Below are 11,812 nucleotides of genomic sequence, written 5' to 3'. Positions count from 1 at the left end.
TACCCGAACAAACCTTTTTTTTCCTACTTACGTCTAGTTTGACGGTACCTGAGCATTCGAAAAAGCTTTCCTCCGAATTTAAGGAGATATGAAGTGTTAGGGGTCGTTCACTAATTACGTAAGCACATAATGGGGGGGGGGGGGGGGGGGGGCGTTTCACATTTGCTTACGATCTCTTACTAGGGGGTAGGGAATTTCTTACGTAAGAAATGTTACATTGATAATTCGTCACTCACAGCCATACGAAACCGTTTTACTCAGGTTTTATTTTTATTCACTACTTTATTGTTGGTTATTTCTTATTGGTCTTTTATTGTCTTTCAATTAAAAAAATGCTGGTTCTATAAAATTTATAGAGAACCAATTCAAACCATGTCACGAATAGCCTCAAAGTGTCACTAATAAAGACAAAAAAAAAAGTCAATTCAAACCAACGTGCCATCATAAACACTAAATCACGTTATTAAAAAATATCATCGCTTTGGACTTTTCATCAATAATAATCTTATTAATTGAGAAATTTATAGAAACAAAAAAGAAAATGGCGCGTTGTGACACCACAATTTGAATCCATCATATTTCGAAAATTGGTTTATCAAGAAAAATCTTTAAAAGTCTTTAGATAATAATCTTTTTGACAGTTTTTTCAGAGATAGACATTACCAACTCTGAATTTTACAAACGATTTACCAAAAAAGCCCAAAACTTTATCGCTAATCTCTGAAATCAGTCTGAGCTTCTAGGTTTGTTGACAAAGTAATTTTCGTTATTCATTTTTGCACCAATTAGTATAGAATCAATTATTTTTAGATTTTTATGATTTTCAGGTCAAAAACATAACTATTTTATGGTACCTTGTGCTAACCTGATATTTCACTCTTTCTTATCGGAATTCAGATTTTATATTGTTTATTCGATTGTGGAAATTTATGGAAGATTATTTTTACCCCGAACATGCTATGTCCTAAACAATGTTTTTTTTTTATAATCGTTTAAGACATTTCATCTGTTGTTTTGTGAAAAATGCTCTTTCCAAATGCAGTTATAAAGAAGTTTTACTTAAAATGTGCTTTGCTTTGAAGCAAGGATGTCACACTTTTAATACATTCATGCTATTTTTGAAAAAAAAACGTGTCAATTTCTCGAAGGATAGAAAACGTAAGATCTTACTAGGGGGGGAGGGGGGATTTTGGAAAATCTTACTTTGTCTTACCAGGGGGGGAGGGAGGGTTGAAAATTTCCAAAATCGTGCTTACGTAATTAGTGAACGACCCCTTACAAGATTTGGTTAGCTCTTTCTCTGTAGTCCAGGAAAACATCTTGTTTTTAACAGTTCTAGTGTCATTTGAGAAGTTTTCCTGTTATTCAGAGGTTCATGGTCTCGAGTGGAATAAATGCAAACTAAGTGTTAACAGGAAACCAATTCTATTTCCTACAAATCTTAGGAGGAAAGCGTTTTTATCGCACAGCACATTTTGATAGTTCTTTTTCTGATCAGTTTTTGAGTCCCGGGATGAGATCGTCCTGTTATTCAGCTATTGCAAATACAGGACGAAATTGCCTGGACCACAGGAGAAAAATTTAATAAATTATGTGGTTGATAGGAGAAACAAGGCCAAATTTTAGCACTTTTTTATCAAAACAAAAAAAAAAAGTGCATCAATACATTCAGTAGACATTTTTACCTAAACCAGCAATTATAATCATTTGACGATAATAAGCTTAGTTCGTTGGGAATACCCCATCGCTCGGTCACTCAACTTATGCAGTTCCTAGATCAATTATTAGTCATAGACCGGTATGCGAAAACATTTTCAGTATCACTCGAGTACGAGCCTCTTTGTTTTGCGTGGCTAAAGCCCATAGAATGCCAGAATAAACCGACCATCAGACCGAGCGTTTATTTCACGGCTCAGATGATCTTCGGAAAGTCTTAGTCTTAAGCACAAAGCCTCGAAAGGTAGCCCTTGTCTTACACTTTAGAATGACCTCCGCTGCGCGATAACGTATAGCCATCACAATAAATATGATTCATTTTGGTTCTCAGTTCCAGTTACATTCTGAGCTCGATTCGGAGATCATCATCTCGATTGTTTGTCTAAGATTTGAAGAAAAAAATAAATAAACGCCTAACGATGAGGTCGCTTTGGGTCGTGTTATCAGTAATTGTGCTTTTTGGCGGTTTAACTCAAGCTGGATTTCTCGATTGGTTCCGGAGCAGCGAAAATAAGGGTCACCAAATATGCAAGGTTGACTTCGAGGTGATGGACCCCCGTGGTCTGAAGCTGTGGACGGCTCACAAACCGGAAACCAAGATGTTCGGTGTCGAGTTGTTTATAAATCCGGTGGCCAGGGACGGAAAGCCGCCTGTTTGTAACGTCTGCCAAAATACGACCGATGTAATGCACGGGAAATTCTTCATCCAGGATGATAATGTGGTGGTGAAGAAAGGTGACGTTCTGGAATATGTGGCGATAACCAGCAACGGAAAAACGACGCAGCGACATAAGCCCCGAAAGATTGTTGTTAATGGTGAGTGTAGTTGTTGTTAATACTTACTATTTGATAAGGCACAGATAGAGACATTTATTGATAACTTAGATTTAGAACACAGTGGTTCTGAGAGTTAAAAGATGAACGATGGGAAACGGATAATGAGGCGTTTTTTGTTTGAAATATATGTTAGTTCTGAAAATTGTTGAAAAAGTTTAAATTAATTGGAATACACAGTTTCAGCCTGATTTCAATATGTATTTGAAGCTGAATTGAAAAACTTGAATTATAATTTTAAATCTAAACTGTTCGGATAACTTTTTACGAACTTTTGTTTTTGTAGCAGGTTTGACGCAGCTCAAACTACAATATATTATAAATAAATAAAGTAAGCTAATTTACATAATTTATCAACTTACGAATAAAAGTTCCTTCCTATTCCTCAAACTGAATCGTTGATCTGAGTAGATCAATAGGATGTTGAATAGATCACTAGCAACCTAAGAAAAGTGTGATTATTTCTCTTTCTATTAGTTGAACAACCTTAACAACAGCAGTGTACTTACATCGATTTTGTGTTGTTAGAACTATTTAAATAAATATTGCTTTAACTAGAGCATGAGTTTCACACGTTTTTATAGACTTGGATCTTTGTTTTGATTCTCATTCGTGGCTATTTAAATAATTGGCAGTTGCTTCAATAGGGCAAACTACCCCTTGTTATACCCACTCCAGTTTCCGCAATATAAACTTTTAATCCGAATTTTGTTTCTGATTCTAAATTCCAAAACTTTTACTCCGTTGAAAAATGACATGTTTAAAATCAAATTATTCAATTGAGGTTACACAAAATTTGATTAAACGGAAGTGGAAGTGATATCTACAAAATTCAAAAACCAATTAATTGCATAGAATATTTTAAATTTTTATCTTTGAAACATAATCTTCTGAGATCAGCTAAAACTCATGAAAATCGCAATGATATATTTATAGTCGTTCGGTATTTAAATGTTTAAAGTTTAATATCGGCGAATGTTTGTGTACAAGGTTTTTTGGGTCTTCAAAGTTCAAATTATAGTTTTCAGGCCTCTTTGCTCACAGGGAAGGGAGACTCCAAATCTCCAATACATATTTAACCCAAACATCTACACTACTTATATGCAAATGAATCAATATTTATACAATTCTTTCTATGAAGGGATGGGAAATGGAACGACATTTCTGCATTGCTCAAAAACGGATCAAACAGTTAGAGCATCTGTATCCGTGGTCTATTCTTGGATCTAATTTATACAAGAATTGAACCAGAGAAATAAGATCCAATCCAGTGAAAAAACGGGCAAACCCACTCGTGTTCCATATACTGTCAAACGGTTTAGAACTGCGTCAAATTGGATCCAAATTTCATCAGTTTTGGATCAATTCTTATACCATATCTAAAAAAAAGTTGAGTTCAAACAGGTATAATGGATTATCAGTGCGGTGGCTCGGGTCGGAATTTGGGTCTAACCAGCTGTTTGGACTACGGATACAGCTAGGTGCTCTTAGAATAGTTTTTGACTTATGGTGGTTACGGAGGGCTTCTGATGATGGTTGATGGTTGATAGTGACTTATCTGATTCGAAAACTTGTAAAGCTAAGAAGTTAAGAATGGATAGGATAAACCATGGCCTCCTAATGAATGCGATGGCACATGATGGCCGTTTGAAGTTCAGCAATCGCTAGCAAACTGACCGCCTTCAGGAGAGGAAGCAGCCGCTTCTGAAGGCACTCTTCCATGTACTTCGGCAGGGGGTGTCTAATTCACGCATATGCGCTACTTATGCAACACTCGCCAAGAAGTTCATATTAAAATTAAATATCATACTGACCGCCCAAGATCATCTTCACGTTGTGGTCCCATCGGTTACGCTGATTGTTTTGCGTAGTTCATTTCATTGCTTTGGACTCTTTAAGCGTAGTAAAGTTAACAGCCCATCGCTGACTGCCTGCCATGTGTTGATGTCATCACACATCTTCTGCAACGTGTTGTCCGCTGTCGATTCTGGTCCGCCCAAGCAACCAGAATTCCCTTAAAAAGGTTCCATAGAAGCTTAATCAGCTCTCGTTTGTGTCTGTAGAGAATGCTTATCAGCCCAAAATTTAAGTTCTTAAAGCTACTTTCAAGTTTGTTTAGGTGGCTGTAGAGAACGCTATTCAGCTTCTAAGGGAATGTCAAGGAACTTCTACGCGCCGAAAAAAAATCCGATTGACAGATTGCTCTGACATTCAGATGTCAGATTGCTAGGTTGACGGTCTATCATGGTCTATCTCATTGGTTTTAATTATATTGTTTTGATTACGCCTAGAGAATTGAACCGCTGCTCTCTAGGTTGCCACCAGCCTCTCGACCAATCCAGCAATAGTTCATTGCCGCTGTAATAATTAGTATTTAAACTTAATGTCATTTGAAATGATTGAATAGGTTGGTCAATAGAAGATTGTACCTTATTTCGTTTAAAGGACTTTTAGTACACAATGTGAATAGTTACAAAAATTCGCATCACCAAAAATTTGTTCGAATATCTTAACATTTATAAGAAAAATTCGAAAAAATCTTGAATCAAATTCCATTTGTAAATATCAGTACAGATACAAACAAAACAAATACCATGAAAAGAAATTGACAGACATTTTTGACATGTCGCTCATAATTCCCACACAAGTTCTTTAAAACGCCTTCAAGTATCTTAATGGCGGTGCGTTTTAGAATGTTACGCGAATGTTATCGACCTTCTTGAAAGAAATTTTTGACATGTCGCTTAGAATTCCCATATAGGTTCTTTAAAACACCTTCAAGTATTTTAATGGTGCGTTTTAGAATGTTACGCGAACGTTATGGACCTTCTTGAAAGAAGTTCCATTAAAAGCGTTTAGAAGTTCCGTTATCGATAGTTTAACCTTTCAAAGGGCGATGGAAGTTCCTGAGTAACTTTTACGCGACAAGAGTCACCTGAAGCTCCCGTAAAACATTTTTTCAGCCAAATGTGAACTTCGGAGTTCCATCTTTAAGTAAAAATGCGACTTTTGATTGCTTGGGCGCTCCTCTTCAAATCTTGGACAGTAGAATACCACGTGTTTGGTGTGGTAGTGTAGTGTAAGAATCATTTAAATATTATAAAAATACACTAATATAATTATGAAATTAGAGATTGTCGATATCTTATTATGAATTGGGCAAAGTCGGGTTATTATATTTGATCGTGTATAGTTTCAGGAATCTTGCATGCATGCTTGTATGCGACAAATTATAATGAGGTAGGATAAAATTGATGATATTGATGTTGTATCTGTGTTCGAGACCTACTCGAAAACCGAATGTTCTAGGATTCGTTACATAGTATTGATGAAAATGAAAAGGTCTATGTTTTACAAATACACATGACGTCAGATTCGCGAATGATGATTGACTGATACATCAATGCTTCAGTCTATTAACTAGCTTTGCGACGAGTAGTCGATGTATCGAGTTGGCGAAAGTTTCGATCACCACATTTGGGTGTCTCGTCCACGTCACCGCATGTTAGGCAGACCGGCGAGGCCGCATGTCCGAACCTGTGGTGATACTTCATGAAGCATCCATGACCAGTCAGGAATTGCGTCATGTCGAAATCCACTTCGCCATGCTTTCTCTCCATCTACTCCTTGATGTTTGGGATCAAACTATGGGTCCACCTTCCTCTTTCTGAGCTATCCCACAGCTGCTTCTAGTTGACCATGGAGCTATCTCTGGCTCGTGATCTCACGTTTTGCGTGCCTCTATTTTCGTAGCAATAGGAGTCCTCCACTAACAAAACCGAGCTGGGCATGACCTGCTACAACGCATGCAGCCTCCGACGAAACAGTGCGAAACCCGCAAATTCATTCGCCTTTGTACATTGTTCAGCTTCTGCTGGTTACACTGGATGTTAAGACCAGATTTCCAGGTCGCCCCTCCATACCGAAGGATTGACGAAACTACACTCGAAATTATCCTTCGCTGACTACTTTGGATCCCCGAGTTGTTCGCCATTATCTTCGTGAGTGCGGCCGTTGCTGTTGCCGCCTTCTTGCATACATACTCAACATGGTTTTTAAAGCTGAGCTGGCCGTCAATCATCACACCCAAATATTTTAGCTCACGCTTTGATTCGATAGTGCATGATCCAACTGTAATCCTGCCTGTTTGCGGTGAAATCAGGTTTGATATCAGGACCATCACAGTTTTGTGGTGAGCCAACTTTTAGAGTGCATCCAGCTTTCTACCGCTTCTACAGCCTCTGAAGCTGACGATTTCTGTTGAGTAACCCGTCGCTAGTAGCACGACGTCGTCCGCGAAACCAACCAACTTCACTCCCTCTGGCAGGGTCAATATCAGCACCTCATCATACGCAATATTCCACAGAACCTGGCCCAGTATCGACCCTTGTGGTACTCTACCTGTAACATCCATTTCCTGAAATCCTTCGATCGTCATGTTGCGGTTCTGGAAATAGCTTAAGCTATCCACTAATTTGCAGAGATATTTCGGTATCCTCATTTTTATGAGCGAAGAAGCAATCGCTGCCCAGCTGACACTATTTAAGGCATCGCGCACGTCCAATGTTACTACCGCACAAAAATGGTCCCCTCTTCTCTTCTTGAGTCAGGCTTTATCAGCCGTTTCGATGACAGTTCGAATGGCGTCGACTGTGCATCGCCCTTTTCGAAAGCCGGATTGATTGTTGGACAATCCGCCTTCGCCCTCGCCCTCAGTGTACTGCTGGATACGATTCAAGATCACCTTTTCCAGAACCTTTCCAACCGTATCCAGTAGGCATATTGGCCTGTATGTCGATGGGTTCCCAAATGGCTTTTCTGGTTTGGGCAGCAGAACCAGCTTCTGCCGTTTCCAAATTTCTGGAAACATCCTTTCCTCTATACAAATTTGCGGTGACGATCGGAACATTTCGGAAGATTCCATAATCGCGGCCTCAACTGCAATGTTCGGGATACCATCTGGACCCGGAGCCTTTTCCAGCTGAAGGGATATTGGAATGTCGCGAAGGGTGCACTACGCTTCCCGCACGTGCGGCTTGCCAAAACAGGTGAAAGCAAGTTGCCATGGATCTGTTTGAAGTCGGCCTTCACATATGTTTCGTCGTCCATGATGCAGCATTCAACTTTCGTCAGCATGTCGAGGTACAACTTCCTGGCACGGGTTTTGGCTGACTTGTTCTGCTTCTCGTCGCGTGTACTTTGAACGTTCGAAGGCCAGCCCTAGTCGCCTTCTGGACAAAACTTCGGCTTAGGTGCAGCTTCTTAGCCACATCCCGAACGGAGGCGTTCGGGTTTCGGTTGAAAGCCCCAACAACGCGGTTGTGATTTTTGCAGTTGTACGGAATACTTTTTCCATCACTTCTGGGCTTCCGATCGGTGGTCAATGGTTCCTCGAACCGCTTAACCACTCGTGGAACCGTGGAATTCGTGATTGCCAACGTTTTAGCGATGGAACGATGCAAGAGATCCTTGTTCTCGTGATGAATGCGCAATATTTTAACACGCACGAACTGTTCTTTTGACTCCATTTCCGCGAGTTTTGATCACAGGACTTTAAAACTTGCAGGATGTAAACAATGCACTATGAACTAAATTCACCCAAATTTTCATTAAATTCTACCCAATGGTTCAAAAGTTGGAGAAATTTCATCGTGGAAACCCTTTATGACGCATTTTTCTTACAGATTTTCTTTCGTTTTTAGTCTATCTTTATGGATTGCACAATTCTTTCCAAGAACTATATTATTCTGGCATTCTCACGGCCCCTTAAGGTTAAATTAAGAAGCATTTTCGGTCTAAGTTTTATTGAAAATTAGTAGTTTTGGGCCTGACCAGCACTTACGTCCCGCGACCACGTAGCTTATTATATATGTTCAAAAAGAATAATTATAGTGATTATACTTACCTACGTTTAAATACATCCACAGATTACATCATCAAACCACAGGGCCGCTGCAACTGTCCTGCTCCAATCCAGCCATCGACGGTTCACGAGTCGGATTCGGCAGCCGAAATTCAGCTTCTGGAGCGCATCATTTCCGGCCTTTCGCAACGGTGCGCCGACGGAGCCGTATCCAATTTCCTGTTCCTGCAAGCCGATAGGCCCAGCAGTGGTTCCCGGGATCTGCTGGAACACGTCCGGAGCTACCTGCTGGCCAACAAAGATCTGAAAGCATATGCCGGGGCCGTAACGTCCGCCGAAGACTATTCCGATGGAATTGCTTTCCAGGTGAAATCGCTGATCGATAAACTGAAGATTCTGGAGATTAGCTCGACCAGCAGCGATATAATTGATTATGACTCGTTCTCCACCATCGACAAAATCGACCTGAGGATGTCCGTTTAGTTGTAATACGGTATTTGACTCATGACTTCGAAAACGTTGTACGGTATCAATGTGTTCACTAATCAGTTTACATAAAGAGATTAATTAAAACTTGGAATTTGAAACTATTCTTGAACAGCAGATATCACAATACAATGTCTCTTTCTAGAAATCTGTAATATAAATTAAAAACTTTTCTCTACATATCACATTTGTGGAATTTCTTTTTTTAAATACGGATTTCACTTTTCGAACAGGTTTGAATAAGACAAAAAACATATATTACAATCAGGTAATGCGGTTTCCACGCACAAGACAACAGAAAAACAAAACATTAAATTCAAGGTTGTTTAAAATTACGGCGCCCTATCGGCGGAGATCATCGTCGGTGGAAAACACCTTGTCATGCGATTTGAGGTGCTGTTCCAACGTTTTCCGTTTGCGAAATTCGCGGCGACACAGCTGGCACTGGTACTGCTCGGTGATGATGCAACTGTGCTTTTTGAGCCGTTCGACTGAGAGAAAACAGGAATTGCAGTCTTGGCAGCGATAGCTAGCCGGTGGCAGCTGGTGGTCCGATTTGCCATTTTGATTCCGATTGGTTTGTCCATTCGATGTCCGATCTGTGTTGGCAGGGGAAGGGTGAGCTGGTTGCGGACCGTTTAGATAGGAAGCACAGGTGATGGTTTCGATGAGGGAAGTTGAGTTCTGATCGGCTTTGACGCTCACGACGGTAGCCTTCATCTTTGAGTAAGAACTTTCTTCCAGTTTTCTTTTGCCCTTTTGAATGTAGTTTTGCAGGATTTTACGGTAGTTGGAAGTGTTTAAGTATTGATTTCTGGAATGAAATAAATGTCAAATTTGTATTTAGATGAGGAATTCAGAATCATAGTTCAAAATAATAATTCAAAAAAGGAAACAAGAAGCGTGATTTTTCATAGTTAGAAAACATAATCTAAATGCAAGCATTGCATATTTAAGTGTTAAATTTCTAAAAAAAAACATAAAAAGGATTCGAATGTAATTGGAATACAGATTAAGATTTTACAATAAAGATTTGAAATTTGTGTCAGGAACCTACTCCTAAAAGTCATTCTGATTCAGAAACTAAGCTTTGGATCTAAATAAAGGTCAATGATTTTGAAAGCAGAGTTGAGAACTTAAATTTTTCTGAAGACTCTAACCAAATGTTAAAATTCAAAATCTCAAAAAGCAATTAGAAATTGTAATTGAGATTTATTAAAATTTCTGGTTCCCCATTTAAACTAATTTTGAACTTTAACCATTTTTATAAGTCTTGAGAAAAAAAAATCTAAATTTTGATTCCTAAATCTTGAACCTTTATATAGACCAAAAGCTTAGTAGTTTCTTAGTAGTAATAGAGTTAGAAATTAAAAGAGAAATTTAAAATTAAATGTTTATGTCAGTATCTTAAGTTAAGCTTATTGAAAAGTTGTTAAGGCTTTTTAACATAAAAGACAAATTACCGATTTCCACTGGAGCCACTCTTTCGTCGAACAGCTTGAACTGACTCCACGCTTTCGGGTAAACTTGAAGTCTCACTCGACTCCATCGGAGCTTTTTCTTTCCTACGGGTCCAGGAAAACTCAGCCGGATTCACGACAATCGGTACATTTTGGCCGGGCACGATAACGGTTCCATTCTCGGGCGACACCTCGGTCAGATATTCCATTTCGGAGAAGAGTGAGGGAATCTCTTTGTCAAAACATCTTCCAGATGGACTATCATAACAGCTACTTCCGGCGCTGTTGCTGCTGCCACTTCCAGCCAACACGTCCCGGCCATCCAGGACCAGGTCCAGAGGATCTACCAGTAGATGCGAGGCTCCGGCCAGACGGGCAATGTCCTCACAAATGCCACCGAAATCGTCGTTACATTCGATCACGAACGTATCATCCTGATGCAGGTATGCTAGCGAGTCGAAACTGATCCTACACGTTCAAGGGGGAAAAACAACGGATTAAAACTGTTTGCACCCGCCAGCGAAATGCGGCTTATCACTTACCCGTCCATTTTAAAAATATTTGTAAATGCAATCTGATTTTAAACGAGAAAATCGAAATTAAACCTTGTTTAGGAAAACATTCTGCACGCGCGTTTGTTTTGTTTTTGGTTATAGCTGTTATAACTGATATCAGTTTCGAGCAAGGGTTTTCCAAACCGGTTCTTTATACCGGTTTCCTTTTTTCCAATTGTTTCGAGATGTTTTCATTTGTTATTTAAAAAAAAAGCGAAATGTAAAAAATCATAGTTTAACAATAAAAATAATATGGTAATAATGGTTTAATCTTTAAACATCCAATCTTGTTTAAAACAACTCTAATTCGACTATTTTGGAAACGTGAAGTAGCAGCTGCAGAACAGTAAACTAATGCCAAGTTCGGTAATTTATTTTACCGAATCAGTTCAGTAATTTGGAAAAAAGCGATAATAATCAGGGGAATGGCATTCATATCCTTTGTCATTGAATTTGACATAACCATCAATACGTTTGGGGCCCAACACATCTTGGACCTCAATCAAATCTGACATTTGACTGTCAAGGAAGTAAATGTCAAATGCTAAAGATTAGGTAAAATTTGGTGCCTGTGCCGTGATGATAACTACCGTGTAGGAATGAGATAAAGAATATACAGAAAATAAATCAAATTTAATTAGGAATAAAATAAAATAATAGTTGTATTCGGCAACACTGTAGATGAATGAAATAAAATCAATTTCTATGACAACATTTGCTATTTTGGCAGCACTTGACAAACAAACAAAACAAAGTCAGTCATTGATCTATTCTTACGAGCGACAGACGTGTTTAACGGCGTGTTCGTAAATTGATTTTTTCTATCGAAGTGATTTTTTCTATCGATGTTGGCGTTCGTAAATTAAACAAACTGTATGCAAAAGCATTGGAAGGTGATT

General features: G+C 39.0%; 2 protein-coding genes across 2 annotated transcripts; one reads left to right on the top strand and one right to left on the bottom strand.

Annotated features, from left to right (window-relative positions):
- The first annotated feature begins 2,041 nt into the window (after positions 1-2,041).
- LOC129748332 (uncharacterized) lies at positions 2,042-8,993 on the top strand. The gene is made up of 2 exons (XM_055742896.1): positions 2,042-2,532; positions 8,478-8,993. Exons 1-2 carry the CDS (start codon positions 2,136-2,138, stop codon positions 8,894-8,896), a joined length of 816 nt encoding a protein of 271 aa, XP_055598871.1. The 5' UTR covers positions 2,042-2,135; the 3' UTR covers positions 8,897-8,993.
- Positions 8,994-9,133: 140 nt separating this feature from the next.
- LOC129747275 (uncharacterized) lies at positions 9,134-11,009 on the bottom strand. Its single transcript, XM_055741393.1, has 3 exons — positions 10,902-11,009; positions 10,363-10,827; positions 9,134-9,713 (listed from the first exon to the last, which is right to left on the bottom strand). The coding sequence occupies exons 1-3, from the start codon at positions 10,907-10,909 to the stop codon at positions 9,242-9,244; spliced, it is 945 nt and encodes a 314-aa protein (XP_055597368.1). The 5' UTR covers positions 10,910-11,009; the 3' UTR covers positions 9,134-9,241.
- Between the last annotated feature and the right edge of the window lie 803 nt (positions 11,010-11,812).

Source organism: Uranotaenia lowii, chromosome 2, assembly GCF_029784155.1.
Source record: "Uranotaenia lowii strain MFRU-FL chromosome 2, ASM2978415v1, whole genome shotgun sequence".
Lineage (NCBI taxonomy): Eukaryota > Metazoa > Arthropoda > Insecta > Diptera > Culicidae > Uranotaenia > Uranotaenia lowii.
The sequence above is the reverse complement of the archived record's forward strand: the minus strand, read 5'-3'. Positions and strand labels throughout refer to the sequence as shown.